This window comes from Cyprinodon variegatus, unplaced genomic scaffold (assembly GCF_000732505.1).
Source record: "Cyprinodon variegatus isolate N-32 unplaced genomic scaffold, C_variegatus-1.0 Scaffold30, whole genome shotgun sequence".
In the NCBI taxonomy this organism is placed as follows: domain Eukaryota; kingdom Metazoa; phylum Chordata; class Actinopteri; order Cyprinodontiformes; family Cyprinodontidae; genus Cyprinodon; species Cyprinodon variegatus.
Window position 1 is genome coordinate 1,833,796 of NW_015150483.1, and position 19,297 is coordinate 1,853,092.

The window sequence follows — 19,297 nt, forward strand, 5'->3', positions numbered from 1 at the left end:
AAACAAACACATATCAAAATATGATTTACTGGAAGATATAGGAGATTATGAAAAGCCCTTATGTTTTTGTTTTTTTTCAATTTAACAAATCGTATGAGAAGAAAGAATGCTTCCCTCTTTGGAAAAGGATTGAACAAAGTATTAACTGCAGGTTTGCAATCAGTCATACTACCTCCGGGAATAATTATGATTGCTTTGAGCAACTAATCTATTTACCAGTAAACAAATATCCTTTAATCAAGATCTTGATACTTTGCATTTGCAGCTTGAGACTTCACCTCTGTATCAAAGTTGTGAATGTATTTCACAAGTATGCTGTTATTAACTAGTTGGAAAATCTACAAAATTCTGAATGAACTTGAATTAGAAAACCCCAGTTGAGACATTTTGTTACAGGTGCAAAACCTACTTTGAATCAGAAAAAAAAATCTCCTCTCATGGGGTTTGTGGGGGAAAGCAGCAACTGGACAAAAATCCTAGACAGTCAGGAAACAAGGTCTTGAACTGGCTAGACACAAAGAGAGGAAAAAGTGAACAATCAGGCACAGAGACAGTGAATCCATTTGGAGATGGGCCAGTCCAACTCAGCACATCCCAGAGAGAGCGGGCCAATCCATCTGAGCCAGTTGCCGTAGTGAGGGAGCGGTTAACAAGCCTCGCAGGCAGGTTTTACAGCCCCTGTTGTTGTGTCTCAGACCCCCCAGGCTGAAGAGGGGCTGAGGTTGACTAATACCGACAGGTTTTATGTGGGTAGGGGCCAAGGGCAGCGAAGGGGTGGAGACGCGTAAAAAGGTAGTCGTGAACCAACAACTGGTGCTTACAAGCATCTAGAACGGAAAAGTATGTACACACACAAACACATTCATCTCTGCATCCAAACCACAAACACTCTGGCCCCCACAACATTAAAGCTGATGTCTGTGAGGTGACAGATAGATGGGGCATTGGTGGGGAGAGGCTGTGGAAGAGAAAAAGAGGGGTAGGCTTATCCAAAAAGGGCAGCAATAAAACACCTCAAAATCAAATCCCATTGCTCTTATCGCGGCGCCATTTAGAGACGTTATCTGTGTAGGTAATGTGGTTATAAATTCAATTTCAGCACACAGATTTCATTGTTTACTGATGCCTGCGTGTTCCAGGCGGCAGAGCGCATAAAGCCCGGGAACGTTCAATGCATGTCGGGAAAAGTCATTTAGGCTTCCAGGAGGGGATGCAAAAAAGGCAAGTGAGGATTGGGAGAGAAGGTGGTGATGTTGGTGATCGGTGAAAAACCTGTCACACCTCCAAGGACACCTGACTCAAATTTCTATTTTCCATCGCATGTTTTATTTAGAGGCCATTTGGTCCTATTTGGTTGATTGTTATGGGATCTTCATTGCTCAACTGATGCTCCACTGGGGTTTGAGACAAACCATTTGTTTTCTGTTTTTTGGATGCTGTTTTTTCCTCCTTGATTTGAAGTAAAACGTTATGTTTGATTGCCTGAATAAATCTCTCATTCTTTCATAACTTGTGAAGATAGGGAATTAGGTGTATGGTGCCTACTGGCTCTCTCCTTATGACAGATGGATTTCAGGAGTAAATCACCTCATCTACTAGGTAAAATCTTGATATAGTGGAGCTTTTGAGGCTCCCAGCTGCCTGCTTATGGCAGTAATCCATCAGTTGGGCCCAATGGACCCAGCAGCCCTCCTGGGTAATGTTCCTACTGACAGCCTATAATGTCAAAATGCTGACAGCAGGGTGCCATGATGTTGTATTTGTGTGTGTTTAACCTGGTTTTACTTTCACCTAAAGTGAGAGAAGGAACACTAAGCTCCTTCAGGTCTGGCTTCAGCTACAGAAGGTTTTAAATAAGCTAATAACAGTGGATATCAATGTAAATTTCTTACACACATCATTTATTTCTACCTCACTTAAAGAGCATGGCAGACATTTTTTTAATCCATTAACCTTTTCATACTTTTTCATGTTAAAACCACAAATGTCATCGCTGGGATGCTTTATTATTGGATTGCATTTGTAAAAATTAAGATCACAGCATTTTTTATTTTGCTTCTCAGTTACTCACTGATTTGTGTTTGTCTATCACATTAAAAAATCTATAAAATCCAGTGAAAGAAATTTGTTTAAAAAATAAAACAGGTATGTATTTTTTTCTATTATAATGTGAAAAGTATAAGGGGAATGAATGGTTTTGCAAGGCAATATATTTGTTTGAACAGCTTGCTTGTCATCATCCAAATATCCAACTCCTGAAAGTGTAATCAATGTATTATTCCTTGTGTTTTGCTTTTGTATTTAAACTTAAAAAATTAAATCTTAGAAAACAATTGTAATCATTTTGAAACCTTCCCAGCAGATTCACTTGCGTTACAAGCAAATCTGAGGAACGTATTTTGATCATGTAAACTAAATTAATGTAAACAATATGACTTAGACTTAGACAAACCTTATTGTCATTATGTACACACAGGGTGTATACAAAATGAAATTTCGTTCAATACTGTTCTCAAGACATTTCTATGTTTTTAAGTGCAGCAGTGATAAATATATCTTTGCAGGGATAAATTTGGCAGTTTCTTTTACAAATAGTAATCCTGACTTCTTAGTTTGTTTAAATCTGAAAACTTGAATGACATAAAACAATAATCCTGTTTTTGAACTGGAGCTTGTCTGTCTCCTTAGGTAAGGTGAAAAGTCTATATGACACTCAGGCCCCAGTGTGTCCGGTCTGCCAGGCTGTACTGCGACCAGGAGAGCTGCAGGATCACATGGAGCAAGAGCTGTCCAAACTTTCCCAGCTACAAATCAGGTATTGCACTGTAATTTAAGTAAACTGTAAACAAATAAAAATGCATATTTATTAGAATTTGTTCTTTTTTCTCTTTAACTTTAACATGAGAGCCTTTTCCCCCCCATACATGCTAACCATATTGCTGATCACATCCTTTCCTCCTTCTATATTTCCCTTCAAGCTTTCACTTTTTTCTATTTATCATTTTTTCATTCCTCTGTCTGTTTAGCATCACCGTCTCTCTGTTCTGCTTAGCTCCCATGAGATAACTCATGTTGACACATTTTGTATCTAGCGGCCTCTCTTCCTTTATTCTTCCCCGGTGGTATCTCCCATCGTCTTTGTCACCTGTGTGCAGTGTTTACAAGCTGCCTCATTGTTCCTCACATATTTCATATCACAGCCCTTCGGGCCTCCGGGCGACAACTCATACAGCAGGAGGATAATGTCCTTCTAATGGCTGCTTTGAGCCTCTACACACACACTGACGCTTGCACACACATGCAGAGGTGCTTGGTGTGTAAAATTCAAATTTAGACGCACACATTACCTGCTGCTTAAACCAGAAGAATGATTCCTCCAATAAAGACATTACACTCCAAATCTGCTTAACGACCGCTCCATGGACAGTAATGGTTTCAAATTGAACTTTGCCCACGGGGACACTCTGTATGTGTGTAAGAAAGAGCAACAGTGTATGAACGTAAAGGCTCAGTATCTGTGGTGTGTGGCAGACATGAAATGTAAAAGATTAAAATGAATTTTTACAAAGACTGCAATTCCAGACTGATGCTGGATTTAGGAAAAATCACTATTGTGTTTATATACAGTATGTCAAGCTAAACAAATTTTTATTGTCTTTTTATTGTCATGTGAAAATGTAAGCTTTAATGTTTTTTCTGTCTCCTTAAGCCTCCCTGGATTGCAGCATGACCATCTCATAAGGACACCAAAGGTCAGCAGAGATGTGATCTCTTTATAAAACCTGATGCCACCTGTACATTCTGGCATATCTGCCTTTTGTTTTGATAGTAAAAAGGATTCCTGGAATGACTTGTGGAGGATCTTCTTTAAGCTATATTCCTGCTTTCTAAATATTTGCAGATTTGATTTAATTTGGCCTATAATGAAGCTTACTGGGGAAGGAGGCTCACAAGGTTTCAGATTATAACAGAACATTTTTTGACCACCTTAGGGAATGAGTATCGAGCATCAATTTCTTGGCCCCAGATGGCCAAGCCGTGGTTAATTATGAAGGGAAAAGGGAAACAACATCATCACAGAGTGTTAGGACCATTGTAGATGAAAGAAAAAAAAGGAAGAGCACATTTTTGCTGAAACATTTTTTGATTCATTTAACAAATTTTCTAGAAAAGAACCCCAAAAATCTGACTTTTAAAAATGGTAAATTACCATGAAAACTTCAAAGATGTCAAGATTAATATCACATATAGTCTTTTCTGTAAAAAAGGAAAATCTCTAATCTTAAAAGATGATACCTTTTTGATGTTCTTTAAATACAGTTTTACATATTTTATATAAAAAAAAAGACAATTACAAAAACAAATTAAATGGTTAAAGGGTATTTAAGTTTATGCACTTCTGGCATACATATGGGCTCTTTCCAGTGTTATAGTAGTGTTATAGGCTCTGCTTTAATAAATGTTTTGAGAAGTTAGCATTTATGCAAAGTAATACAGTGTGTGATGTGACTGGGAGCAGCACTATTGCGATTGAGTTAATGTGTTCTGATTTTACTTGCTGCTGGTAGAACAACAGTTTTCTCTCATTTTGCTTGAGTTTTCTTTATTTTAACCCTGTATTGCCTCTCCTCTCCTATATCAGTCTCTTTCCTTCTCTCTGCACATCAAGCGTGAAGGAGGCTCTCCCACTTCACCCTCTCGGCCTTCTGAGGAACCCCACTCAGACCGATACCAGGTACTGTTTCAAAATAAACCACAATTCATGTGAAGTTATTATTTTTTATTTAATGTATCCACTATGTTGTTCCTATGTTTTGAACTATTTTCTCTTTTTTTTAAAAGCACAAAATAAAGATGACAGCCCCATTATCAATACTGTTTTCTAGGAAAAATTATCACTTCTCTTAATGATGCTCGGCTTTCAAGACAGCTATCTAAATCAGTGCTGTAAACATTTTTAGCTCTCACATTTTACATTTATTTTTAAAATATATTACAAAAAAATGCATGAAGTGATCTGGCTAAGCTAAGATCACTGACAATGCATGCACACACTGAGAGGAATATCTTGCTGTGGGACCTTCTAATTAATTTCCACCTGAACTAATTGTGACAGAAAAAATTTTTGGGTGTCTTTTCCTTACAATCAAATATATTTGGAGAACTTTGTCAAGGTGAGGAGGGAAAGTATAATCAAGTCAACCTATATGACATTGATAGACTAAAAAAGACTGAGCAGAGGTGGAGATGTGGAAAAAACTAGGAAAGATCAAAGATCAGAAAAAGTGCAAAAAAAAAAAAAAAAAAGCAGATGCCAAGAGGGATAAGACACGAGTAACGCTCTGAATAGAATATAAATGTTGATTCTCAATGCAGTGACTGCTAAAGCTGCCAGTGGATGACGACTGTTTAGAACAAAGATTTTGTCTGCTGATTCCACTTGGTGCAATTTTATTTTCAGTTAAAAAAGGACTGAGTAAACACTATATGCTTGGTGTACAACGTTTTATCTGTACATGAACAAATGGTTTTGGTGCTTTTTTTAGTCATAGTACATGACTTAACATTGCTTAAGGAGCTGTCACACCATGACGATTTAGCCAGCTATGCTGACATACGAAAATTTGGCCAAAACGCTGGCGTACGTTGGATAGGTTCTGGGTAACTTTTCTATAACTTATGAGCGTGCTGAAGCACGCTGGCACACATCAACATAAGGCAAGTATGCTCATCCATGGGGCATAAGTTACAGGTAAGCTGTGTGATAGTTGATACATGTTAAGCATAACTTACTCATAAGTCGTGGTGTCTAGCTTATCCAAAAACTATGAGTAACTTGTGTATAACTTATGCGTAACTTATCAATAACTTATCTCCAACGCATAATCATTCAATCAAAGTTTTTTAAGTGTTCCGGACGACCGCTGAATGTGTTTCTAACCTACTGCTGCTGTATAATGGGGAATTGGCAGCGTTTTGATATAAAAGGGGGTTCACAGCAGGAAACCGTCAATTCTCCTCCAGACTTCAGACATTTCACAAGGGATGGATGATCCAGCAAGGCTGAGATGGGAATACATATTAGCTGTCCTCCAACATAAGCATGATCTCATCAATTTGACTCTGGTCCAGTTGTAGGGTGAGCGTGAGTGATGGACCCTCCCTGTGTTCACGCCCATGGCCACGATCAACAAACTTCTTAGCAGACATGATGCTGAATCTGCTTTCTTTCTTTTTTTTTTTGGCGGGTGATAAACAGCAGCTAGGTGAATACCATGACTGCAAAGTTTAGAGAAATTGTCTTCATGTTCTTTTTATGCAGACAGGGCGCCTCCAGGCACATTGCTGCCCCCCTCAGGACAATTGCTTGTGACATTGCATGGGCATTACGCTGCTGTGCCTTATTCATAAGTTAGGCTGTCGTTGCGCAAAAGTTATGTTCTCATATGAATACTCTATACCTTGAAAATTGAAAAAATACATAGAAAGTTCAGTGCATAACATTGTTTTAGAAGATTCTGGGACGTTGGAATGCGCTGCCTAAATCGTCAATGTGTGACAGCATTAACATTCAACATGTCGCTTAAAGCAGCAATGTGTAACTTATGCTGAATTTGAGATATATTTAATTATTTTTTTAAGTCAATCGACAGCAGTTGGTGCTATTGATGCTCCTTCTTTGGTTCTTTCATAAAAGTTTCAATCCAGAAGGGTTAATGTGGCCTTGTCTTTAAGTAACTCCTTGACTTCTCAATCTGCTGAACTGAGGTTCTAGTTTTGTGACAGTTGCTTTTAGCAGAGCTAAGCCTGAAAGTTACAGATAAAGTCCCTCTTTGCCGCTAGAAGTTACAAGATGTTGCTCTAAATCTAACAGCACCACATAGACTCAGTTGATATGATTATTGGTATAGATGAAAAGGGCTTGGATGACTATATAACAAATACAATTGACAGTATCTTAAAGAGTTTAGGTAGAAATTTCTGCATGAATGTTTAAAAACCTAGATTGTCATGTTGAGTCTGACTTATTGAGATAAATTACAAAGTGTTTTTGATCTCAATACATCTTGTGTTCTTTGTTGCAGACGTTTCTCAGAGTGCGAGCCAACAGACATACACGACTAAATGGTAAGTAATTCAAAGTGGTCTTATTGTTTCACTGCTGGAGGGTCATTTTGTACCCAACACAGTCCAGTGTTTAAAGCCTACGGTGTTAAGTGGCTTCTAATTTAAAAGACTCCATTAATCAGTTTCCTTTGTTCACACACAGACATTTAGCCATGTGTCACTTTTTTAAAGCCCTCCCTCATAAGTAGTGCAGATATTTCCCCTTTTTTTCCAACTAATTCTCCACTGGCCTAGCGCCCACACGAGCAGAGGTGCTATTAACCTTTCCAACTTTGACCTCTGATATGTTAACAGTCGACGACCTCTGCTGGTGCAGGTGCTACGTCAAATCCACCCCATTACGCCCACACAGCGCAGGAGCCCATCTAGACTGCATACAAGCTGGTAAGAAGCACAGAGAAGCACTTTTTCTCCCCTATCCAATCAGCAACCTTCTTCGATGTTAGATTAAATGTGCTTTTACACTGACTAAATATTAAAACATGTAAAAAGGAGATGTTTTGATCAAACTATATTGTTAAAGATATCGATTGGTAAATAATGATAGTTTGGATAATCATTGAAGCTAAGCTTATAAAAGTTTTAGGAAAGAATTTTAGGAAAAGAAAAGAAAATGGTATATTATTACATAGAAAATTGTAGTATATCTGTATGCTGATATAATTTGTTAAGTTAAGAGAGATAGTTAAGAGTTAAGAGTGAAAAGTTAAGAGAACGATAAGATTAATTTCTTTTCCTATAAAAGGCCAATCCAAAGTCACCTCATTTTTTTTTTCCTTCTCAATTTCAAACTCCTCTCACACCCTTTGTAAAGCCTTTACAGCTGATCACTGCGTTCAAAATGCCTTTTAGTAACACTGAACTATACCTGATATATACAAAAGTAAGATTTATTGCTCTGGTATCTATTCAATGCTGGGATATTAGATCATTAAGAACACCTTCAGCTTATGTAAATTGTCCCCTGAAATGACAGCGCTGTTTATGGCATACGACATTTTTGAAACAGAGAATTGCCCTTTTTTTTACATTGCATTTTCTAATTGTAAAGAACTGAAATTATCAAATAAAAGCAACAAAAACAAAAGTAAACACTCTGATAGTAGCTCTGGTGATAGCATCTTTAGAATTGAGAAATCTTTTGTCTTGGCTTTTTTCATAGCAATTAATTTACATTATCAATGTATGGCAACAAAACCAACACATATTTCTAAGTATCTATTCACAAAATTATGCAGATTTCAATTTTTTTGTTTGAATTAACATATGACACTCTGCTTAAGGTTACATTTTTAGATCTATTTTAGATCTTTTTTTTTCTAGTATAGTTAGGTTGTAAACTATAATTTAAGTCATTTTTCACAAATAGCATTTCATAGTTTTTTTTGTAAATGTTTGTTTATAGTCATTGGTAAAAAAAAAACAGACTTTTTCTAGAACTCAGGTAACCTTTGTTGCTTTAACAAAGTTTTCATTAAGCATAGTTAGAGCAAAACACACTCTTTAGTTCAAAAAAGCTGCAGACTTATCTGAATCTGTCAGATAAGACAGAGGATCACTATTACAATGTATTTAAATATTTCCATTTATTAATATATTACAGGTATTCTCCTGAAAAAGCCTGTTTCTAAGTCTGTAATGTTATTCAAATTAGATTAATTCAGCATTCTGACAATAACTTCCATGATATTTTTGCTAACATTTTCTATGGAGATGCTGTGGCTGTTAGCTGAATCCTAACACTGCTGCTGTCAAGGTCTGTTAGTCTTTACTGGGCTTTATAACCGACAGCATAATGAGCTCCTAAATACACGTCAGAGAGGAAAAAGAAAGGACTGGGGAGGAGGTGCTGCTCTGTTGATTAATCAGTTTCACTCTCTCTTTGTTTGATGAGCTCTTCCTCATCTATGACCATCTCTTTAACCCTCATTATGTGTGCCGGGATGGCGGCGCTTGGGTCACAGCCATGCCCCGGATCCCCATCTAACTGAGGCACACTGTCATCCACCTCGAATTAGAGGGCTCTAAAACTTAATGTCCCCTCATGCGTTCAGCAGAGAGTTAGGTCGTAGCGGTAGAGGAGGTGCTGTTGATGTTCCGCCTTGTTAACTTTAATATTCTTAGTGGGGAAAGTGTCCACAGAGATGACAGAAAGGGGCCTGCTCTTACATCTGAATGCATTATGCAGCTCATCTGAGTCACTTTCATTAAGGTACAAACTGTGGTCGGCTATATTTTAAAGTTGTACCCAGCATCTCTCCTCAGACCAGCCAAATAGCTGTTAGAACCCCATCATGTCTTTTAACTCTTCATGTTATTGATGATTCCGTTACATTAAAATCATGTGAAAATCAATCTTTAAGGGTTGGAAACAAAAACATGTTTAACTAAAAATGCAGGTTTTAAAGTGTTTTGATATCAAAGCCCATTAATTTGTGTACATTCTATTTCCTCTATTACTGTGATAAAGGTTGATAGATACATAAATAATGAATATTATTATTATAAGGTAGGTAAAATCTTTATTGACATTTTAAATGAAACATCAAAGTAACCCTTAAAATAAATCAGTATTTTGATGCTTAGGGTTACAGTGTGACTTTAAACTTTGAGATATATAAAAGCTGCGACTGCATTGCAGAAAATAACCTCAGATTTAACTTATTTTCTGTTCTACTGGTGTTATCATGATTGGTACCTTACAAAAGTCCTATAAAATAACGGTAACTAAGGCACCTATTTATTGCAGCCCTGCTTTTTTCTGTGGTGATAAAAAATTGTACATGAGACAGATCCGACTTCTCTTAGTCCTTATTCAAGATGGGAAATATAAAAAGACTTCCCATTCAAGAGAAACAGGTAAAACAAAGAATGGTGAATAAGGAGGCCAGTATAGTTAGACGGCACAAGCAGTAAGGAGGCTGGAAAGAGAGGAAGAGATAAATCTACCAAGTTTGCTTTTTGCAAATAGTGGCATATCAGAGTCACCGACACTTCCTACTTTCTAACAAATATTACCTGCAGACTACTTGCCAAGTAGTTATTTGGGACCCATGGGAGGGAGATGCTTTTTTATGCCTTTCCTTTAGGAATATAAAAAGAAAGTCCTCAAAATTTTACCTGAAACTGTTTGCTGTGGTCAAATTAGATTGGTTTTCAGCAACAAACACAAAAGTTAGAAATGTGGAAAATGTGGAAAATGCGTATGAAGATTCTCAGTCATCCAGGTCATAGTAATTCCAAAGAAAGTAAAAAAAAAATCCACTGGACTTGGTTTCCTAGTTTGAAAACGTTTCGCTTCCCATCCAGAAAGCTTTTTCAATGCAAAGTGTCAGAATTAGCGTTGAGATTGAAGCTTAACATAGTAGCCCAAACTAAAAGCCACTTTGAAGTATGGAGGATGGGCTGTGATGGTGAGGTCCTGGAAACTATGGATGGCTTTATGGACCGCTATAATAGCCTAATAATACACTTAATAATGTTTAAAAACAGATCAGGTGAACTATATTTCAAGAACTCTAATCTTGAGTAGTGATGGGTAGTCCTACTATCTCACTGAAGGTTATTTGCATTGTTTTTTTTTTAAATTTGACAATAAAATGTGTTATAGCAGCTATAACTATCGTTAATGAGTTTTCATGTCAGAGCTGCAAGGGTTGGTTGACAGTTGTATTTTTTTCTGAGTTTACCTCATTTTCAGTTTTTTATTACCCTAAAAATTAAACCCAAATAATAACGTTAAAGCTAAATCTATTACATTTGCACATCATGATGAATAGGTTGTGTATATCCATCTATATTAAAAAGAAAGCTCAGATAATTATTATACTGAGTGGAACTTTTTTTAAATGTTCAATATATTAGTAAATTAATCACATATCATTATCATGTGTTGCATGTAGTTAAAAAAACAACTAGTAGTTTGTTCACTAGTGTAATCTAATTTATTCTGTTTTAGTTACATTCAAACATTAATGTAGATTTTGAAGTAAGATTTTCTTATTTCAACTAAAAGATAGTTGATAATTTTACTCTTGTTTTACTTATTCATATTTCTAAAATCTCAATTTCATCATCTTTCTTCTCTCTATGTTTAGTCAAAATTGGGAAGCTGAAGAGGAGAAAACCTGAGGAAGGACAGGTATTTTTTTTTTTACTTGGCATTCAATGCAGACAAAGCTATTTATTTCCCTATAATGTCATAATGGTAAACTTAACATGTCGTCTGCTGATATTGGGTTAAGACAATGTCAAGGGGCTGAATGCACAAACACTGTTGAGCGGCTTTGTTCACATGACATCAGGATCATCGTCAGTCTGCTGTGTATCCATGTGAAAACACCACCAGCTATAAAAACACAGATGCAGATACGTTGCCCTTGGCTATCTGGGGACATATGTGGGTATTCATGCAGAGGGTGAAGCCTTGTTCTTGTGCATGTTCCAGGAGGGATCAGCAGACTTGGTGCCTGCAGAGGACGAGTGGAATGAGAGGAGAAGGACACAGATGGCAGCTGTAGGTTTTAAAGGTAAGCGTGAACCTGTGCCTGCGTGGCTGTGTGTGTAAGATCTGATTTAGTGGAGGATAAGTGATGTGACTGAGAGACAATTGAAGAACCACTGAACTTTTCAAACCAGATTATGGCATGGAAAGTTTGCCCCAAAGGCTCTAGATAGTTTCTTTTAGCAGGGAGGAAAGCTGTGTTCTGCAAACCGACAGGCAGAAAGTTTAGCTACAAAACATTGCATTTTTTCTCCAATTGTGACATAAGATAAATAGCTCATAGAAAGCAACCTCGTGCAGCTGATAAACATTTTTGTACAAGTTTACTTACAAAATACTTTCATCAGGTGCAACGCTAGTAAGTACGACTTCTAAGGAGTGTCGGGACAGCGATGCAGACCTGGACGTTGATGGGGACGATACTCTGGAGTACGGCAGGGCGCAGTATCCTTTCACGCTGAATGTAAATATTAAAAACTACTAAATATCTGGTTATAGAGTGATCTGAGATCGAAATGATCACTGCAAAGTCAGCAACCTGATGCAATTAGCCAGACTTTCTTTGAAACTTTTTATCATCTATCAGCATTAAATGATCAACTGACTGCTCATACCTGACTTTCAATAAGATCAAACCGCACAGAAAGATGTGTCCCCTTTTACTGGAGGATGTTCAGCAGCATACATCTTCTTTGCCCTGGAAGTATTACCAATTACATATGTAAGACCCATGCACAATATCCAAACCTAACACAGATCTATGTGGTTCTTTACATGTAAAGGATGTTTTTGGTCTGTTTGTAAGAAAATGCATTAAAACTGCAACAGTCTGATTTATAAGAAATAGAAAGGAAACAGGAAGGACTTCATAACTGTGCATATTCCTCCAGATCAGATACAAGTGTAGAAGACATGTTTAACCTGTTTTATTTATTTCAAATCTCAATGAGAGCACAGTTTTACCCAAAGATCCTGTTGTGTTGGAAAATAATTCCAACCTGTCACCTTTAATCAGGAGTTTATTAGGAGGAGAGGTAAGAGCGTTTGCTTTTATTACCTAAGCACTCATACTTTAATGTCCAGTCAAATTTATTCCAGCAGTATAAACATTTTTGTGTAAAAATTATACATGTTAAACTGCTATTAGATGATATACAGTTGCCTTTCAAAGTTTACATACCATCCCATTAAAGAAAATTATAAATTCACACCAGTATTTCAAATAACGCAAAAATGAAAAAGTACTTCAGTCAGATAAAATTATTAATTTAGAGTTTTTGGTTAAAAAAATAATTCCAACAAAACAACATCAACACAACGTCATTTTTTTGTGTGTAAATATGTTGCTTTTTTTGGATGTATTTTCTTCCTGACCGTGGTTTGCAGATATAGTGAACTGGATGTAATCCCCTGCTCAGCAGAAAGCTCAAAAGAGAAAGCAGGAAAGTATGTATCTTTCCTATAGTTGCCCACTCAGATTAAATAACTACTTTTACTCTTTGAACTGTTGAACTGAAATGTGATTATATTTCTAATACTGCTTGTGTCTCAGCAGCAGCATGTTGGCTGATTCCAGACTGAAGCTCGACTTTTCCAAATGGTCAAATGATGGTGAGTTGTCCTAAGTGGAGATTCGTTATTTAGTTCCAAACAAGTTTAAAATTGTGTTTAAACAAAGTGCTTGATATTTCATACTTTTTATTTACTCAGGGAGTCCTTCTACAAGTAGCGGGGAGAAGCAGGACCCCAGTATAGCCGGTCTTCCCAGAACCTGCAGAAACACAGAGATAGAGCCGTAAGTTGGACATTTCAGTGTCACTTTGTTAATAGAAATTGCTGTCAGATAATCCTGCTTTTCAACACAGCTCAAAATATTAAGTTTTACTCGTGTAGAACCCAGAAGGTTGTTTGGTTTAATGGTTTATGTCAAAGTCATCCTAGAGGACTCAGATGCTTTATGTTCACATGGGAGCTGATGCTGGTGGTGCCATTTTTCCCAGAATGCACAGAGAACCAGAACAGTGATAAACATTTTTAGGTGTGAGGAAGCCAATCAGAGAGGAGCAGCTGTAACCATAGCCGGTATTTTGACATCTTGGCTCTCCATTAGATCAGACTACCTTCCTGCCCTCAGCTCCCAGCAGAATGATATACACCACTGTATCAATATGATGATCTCATCCATCAAGGTCCTACCAGGCCATGCAAGCATGTACACATGTTTCATCACACTTAATGCATTGTGTCCCTTCTGTACAGTCTGTTTGCACATACAGTCTATCCTGTAATTGTGTCTGTTTGTGTGTGGACAACCCCCTCCCTCCACAGCCCCTGTCTCCTTCCTATGATAAATGAGACACCCAATGCTGGCAATGTGATTGCCGCTAAATTTCATGCTCAGTGTCCATGTTGGCCAGCGAATAATTTAATCTGTCTTCAATTTTATAAATGACTCTCCAGTGTCAGGGTAACTCACGCACCTTTCGCTCTGTTACCGAGCGCTCAGCTTTGCGTGTGTATGTGTGTGTGCAAGCAGGCTTTCAGAGGACTCCACGCCGACAACGCTGGAAGCGCTTAAAGCACGGATCCGGGATTTGGAGAAGCAGCTGTCTAAAGGAGACAGATTTAAATGCCTCATCTGCATGGTGAGTATGATGGCAAATTAAACCAATAGAGCAGAGACCCAGAGAGAAGGGAGTGCAGCAATGCAAACCCCCTGTATCCCTGCAGGGACCCCTGTTTATGGCTCTAAATTTGTATTAATAGTCACGACTGTTTACTGGGCTATAAATATGACTTTATATTCAATTATATATGCAACTTTCATCTGCTGGTGTAGATTTTATTTTGCTTTTCATAAAATCTGTGAGTTTATCGATGGCATATTTTGTTATCTCAAAAAATCATATAGCCTAATAGGGAAGTTTTTCATTTCCATTCACTGTTTGTTTAACACAAAGAAAATAAATAATATGAAAATTCTAAAAAACGTCTCATAAAAAAACACTCTTACAAATCCCCCAAAATTATAAAAAAAAAGTATGTGACAAACCAAGAATAGTGACTTTTATTAAATGTTTTTTATTTTTAACTATAACTATACTTTAACTGCTGTTTTTACATCTGTATCTGAAGTCTGGCTCAGAATTTTTATATCAATATAAGTCAAACACATAAACACTTGTGTTAGTATTAATTAACAGAAACACATTTGATTAAAATAGCATTTTAGGCACAACTTTTGAATGAAATCAAATAAACTGTTAAATAGTGAAACTAAAACAATACTCAGAAAATCAATATTTAATTCGTTCTTTTTTTCTTTTTCTAAAGCTGTCATGATTTTATGATTTGGCTCAGTAGATTTTAGGCTTTATATTTCAAATATCTGATCTGATGTTTTTCTGCTTTCAGTATATGTTCTATAAGGATTTGTTTTTTGCTTTTTTTCATTTGTTTCATTTTGTTTTTCTCGCAGCTGATGAATTTATTTGAGAAAACAATAAATCTAAATTTATGATGGGACAATGAATCAATAATAAACTTAAATTTCAAAATTTCAGTAATGCAGTGTTTTTTTCTTGTGTTTCATTAAAACAGGCCCTGGACCTTATCGTTTTCTAACATTTGCACTGAAAGACCAAAGCTCTTACTCTCACCAGGTTAAAAATGTTGCACCTAACTTAGACTCACACATTCTTTTATTTATATTACATTTAGTGCTGTTTGTTTGCAGATAAAAAAATCCAATCATAATCATTACAGTATTAGTGTATGCAGTACTGTGATGCAAAGAACTGATTGGATGCAATACCTGGAAGGCTATAGAGGGATTTACATTTAAAGCATAGAAACTCCACTTTGTTTTGTTATATTTGTCCACCAAGAATGTTCTTCATTGTCCATAATGCCCACAATTCATAAACTTAAAAATTAAGTGGCTAGGATCAGGATGCTAAGTTCAATAGAGAGAATACAAGAAAATGTGGGTTCATTGTAATTCTCTGGCGGTTTTCAACAATAGTATCTCTTTGTCATGTTTTTCTAAAATTTTACATCACTTCTTGGTAGAAAACCTTTTTTTCCGTTTGTTTAGCGTTTTTTTGTTTTTTGTTTTTTTTTTACCATTGACTGGCATAATGAATGAAAACGTCATGAAACGTCATGAAATATGACATGTCATTAATGAGCCAACATATAAAAACCTGTATAAAAATGTGGGATCCCAAATGTGCACATGGAGGAAAAACCTACGAGCACATACACTAAACAATTGTACCACAATAAGACTGTTTAAAATGATCCCCTCCTGTTATATAAAAAGAGCAGCAAACAATTACATGGGTTTATTCGGTAATTTCCAAGCTCATAGTTCCTAAATACTTCTCCACCTTCTTCACCTAATTATTGGTTTACCTACTAATATAAAAAATATTTGGTTTAATAATTCTTGTTTTTCCTTAGACAGAAAATAAAAAGTATATTCAGTCTACCGGGAATTTTGAGCCTTAATACCAGTTTTAAAAAGAAATTATGCTTTTTTTTTTTTAGATTCAAATTTTTATTTTATTTCTCTTAGTTAAAAAGCAGAAATATTAAATTTTCTGCTGGTTAATGTAGTAAAACTCTTGTTAAATAGATTCACATGGACATCTAGTGGTGACTTTTCAAACTACAGCTGTGTGTTTCTGTCTGTTTCTGCAGGACACATACACAACACCGCTCACCTCCATCCAGTGCTGGCATGTCCACTGTGAGGAGTGCTGGCTGCGGACGTTGGTAAATCCTCTGACTCATGTCTGCTCACTTTGACAGAAAAAAGAACATGTGTGGACTGAAGATTTCTTTCTGTTTTCAGGGGGCAAAGAAGTTGTGTCCTCAGTGCAATACCATAACATCACCTGGAGACCTGAGGCGGGTGTATCTGTAGCTCATAGGAAACTGTCTCAGTTTCAGCCAATCAGAGAAGGCACTGTTGGACAGCTGGTCTGTCCTGTACGTCTAACATTCATCTTCACAGGCTGCTGTTTTTAAATGAACTACTCTTATCCTCTAACATCCTCCAACTTGGGCAAGTGTCGACCTTTGTGCTGCACTGATTCAGAGCTCCAGCACTGGAAATGCTTTTGGGAAATACGTTTTATTTTCTTTTTTCCATCTTTTGTCTGTTTTATGGGAAAAAAATATGAATTTAACTGAAAGCACATGTACAAAGTTTTGTGTTGGTATGTATTAAGTGCTATGTGTATATGATGTTGACTAGCACAACAGCAGGTTGCATCTTCTGTACAGACTAATGTCTTTGCTTAGTTCCTTTCTTATTTGTGATAATTTAGTTTTTAAATATTCACTGTAATCTCATAAGGATCTGTCACATTTTGTCTTTTTCATCTTTGCTTTTCTCTTTACCAATTTATTAAACGTACTTTTTTTAATCAACAATATCACATTAAATTGTCTAACAGTTATTTTGGGTTCAAAACATATTTTGTCTCGTAAACATATGGATAGTGGATGTGAAGGAAGGCAGGTTTTCTAATCTTTGTTAGTAACCTCTTGTTAGGATGACTGGATTGGGTGTGGTTGTCCTTTAAGAAGTGGGTCATTCAGGATTAGCTGGACAGAGCCTAATGCAGCTCATCTGGAGGAGAGGAACATTAAACCTTTGCTATTTTGAGCCTTTGTGGTGAAAGACCAATCGTAGCTTAACACCTAAGCTTTCGAGTGGTGAGTAAACGCCAAAAGATTTTCTCAACAAAATTTTCTCTGTCCTATCTTGTCCTATCATTCCTTATAGGAATGATAGGACAAGATTGTTAGTTCATGGCTTCAAGCGTGACTTGTTTTGCTTAAACCTCAAAAAAGTTTTCAAGTGCATCTTTTTTTTTCACTGGGACTCATATATAGGTTGTTTCAACTGTGCCTTGGAAGTGTTTAGATATAGCATGAGAGCTGCTTGTGAAAAAAAAAAAAATTAAGCTTTTTTTAAGAAAAACTCTTATTACCCCTTTCACTTTGCGATCTTAAAATTAAACCCACTTTAACTGGCTCTAGAAGTCATCTAATTACACCAACAGGTTCTAGAAGTCACCCTGCGAGCTGTCACTTAAACATGGTGGGGTTGTTTGAGGGCCTGAATGATCCTAGGAGATATGTTGTCTGGGGACATCATGCCCCTGGTAGGGTCTCCCATGGCAAAACGGTCCTAGGTGACGGGTCAGACGAAGAGCAGCTCACAAGATCCTTATGGAGAGAGTAAACTCAATGACCGTGATGTTGTGTTAGAAACACATTCAGCGGTCATCTGGAACAAGTGAGATACGTTGATATACGTTGGAAATATTTTCTTGATAAGTTACGCAAAAGTTATGCACAAGTTCCTCATAGGTTTTGGATAAGCTAGACCACACCACTTATAAGTAACCTAAACTTAACTTATGTCAATGATCAGATATGCTGGCATATGCTCATACTGTAAGCATGCTCAAAATTTCTCGATGTACTTTCTGTATGTGGACGTGTGCCAGCTTGTTTCAGTGTGCTTCGGTGTGCTCTTAACTTATACAAAACGTACCCATAACTAATCCAACGTATGCCAGCATTTTTGCCAGATTTTCCTTATGTCAGGCATATGCTGTCTAAATCGTCAAGGTGTGACCGGGCTTTAGGAGGAGTGATTCCTCCTGTTAAGTGACTCAGTAAGTATGCTGATATGCCTTTAACAGAAACGTTTGTAACAAATCTGTGTTTATGATTTGATGGAATCAACTTTGAAAACATAATGTGTGATTTTGTGCTTTATAGATGAATTATTAATTAAAAAATACCCACATTTATGGCAACACTTAAAAGCTTGCTGTTGACAGACTGCTTCCACTTAGCCTGACTAAATCAGAAAGATATTACATCGAAAAAACAATAAACATTTTTGTCTTCAAAGCAGATGCACAGCTGTTAGAGACTACAGCAACTGTTGATACTATCAAACTTTGACTCAGTCTGAATATAAAGGAAGATCAAATTTTGCTAGACCATTACACTTCACCATGAGACGCTTTGTTGTTTGGTCTATCTCATAAAGTCCAAACACATTCAAATTATGTGTCAAGACTTAGAACAAAGGACCCAGTATTCAAGGCCAGACAGACAGCGGCATTGCTCAAAAAGCATTTAGTTAAGACAAAGACCGCAGATCTGCAGAAGTTCAGTCCATAGCCAGAGAACGAGGCAGGATCCAGCTGATGGGCTGACAACAACATAAGGCGTAGGCTGCCCAGAGTGTCACAGATGATGCAGCGTCAGAGAACATGCAGGAGTCTGAAGACAGGTCAGAACAGAACAAACAGAACAGGAACAGGCAAGGTCAGAGGTCCAGGTGTCCCGAAACCAGGTCAGGCAACAGATCAGAACAGAAACAGACGGGCTCAGAGATCCAGAAGTCCAAAGACAGTTTAGGCAAACTGTTCAGACAGGAACAGGCAGGCTCAGTGCAGGGGCGGATTTAGGGAATTTGGGGCCCTAGGCAAAGAAAGGCAGGGGGCCCTCTAAATTGAGAAGACAACACATTAAAAAAAAAAAAAACATAATATAGATACAGCAATTTTAATAGAATAGACATAAATTATCTGTTCTAGGTTGTGTCCCTCTCTTCTTGTCCCTTTTCTT

General features: G+C 37.0%; 1 protein-coding gene across 3 annotated transcripts in view; it reads left to right on the forward strand.

Moving 5' to 3' along the window:
• Nucleotides 1-17,059, forward strand: part of LOC107100697 (E3 ubiquitin-protein ligase RNF220-like) — a 35,908-nt gene extending 18,849 nt beyond the window's left edge. The window contains exons 3-16 of one of the 3 annotated variants that reach the window (XM_015399279.1): nucleotides 2,689-2,815; nucleotides 3,710-3,752; nucleotides 4,643-4,735; nucleotides 7,086-7,128; nucleotides 7,423-7,512; nucleotides 11,226-11,269; nucleotides 11,576-11,657; nucleotides 11,980-12,076; nucleotides 13,019-13,078; nucleotides 13,185-13,243; nucleotides 13,343-13,427; nucleotides 14,169-14,277; nucleotides 16,337-16,411; nucleotides 16,491-17,059. In XM_015399279.1, the coding sequence (XP_015254765.1) occupies nucleotides 2,689-2,815; nucleotides 3,710-3,752; nucleotides 4,643-4,735; nucleotides 7,086-7,128; nucleotides 7,423-7,512; nucleotides 11,226-11,269; nucleotides 11,576-11,657; nucleotides 11,980-12,076; nucleotides 13,019-13,078; nucleotides 13,185-13,243; nucleotides 13,343-13,427; nucleotides 14,169-14,277; nucleotides 16,337-16,411; nucleotides 16,491-16,562 (1,079 nt within the window). In that variant the 3' untranslated portion in view covers nucleotides 16,563-17,059. The remainder of the gene's footprint in view (nucleotides 1-2,688; nucleotides 2,816-3,709; nucleotides 3,753-4,642; nucleotides 4,736-7,085; nucleotides 7,129-7,422; nucleotides 7,513-11,225; nucleotides 11,270-11,575; nucleotides 11,658-11,979; nucleotides 12,077-13,018; nucleotides 13,079-13,184; nucleotides 13,244-13,342; nucleotides 13,428-14,168; nucleotides 14,278-16,336; nucleotides 16,412-16,490) is intronic. The other 2 variants (XM_015399285.1, XM_015399294.1) reach the window with 2 other exon arrangements.
• The last annotated feature ends 2,238 nt before the right edge of the window (nucleotides 17,060-19,297 follow it).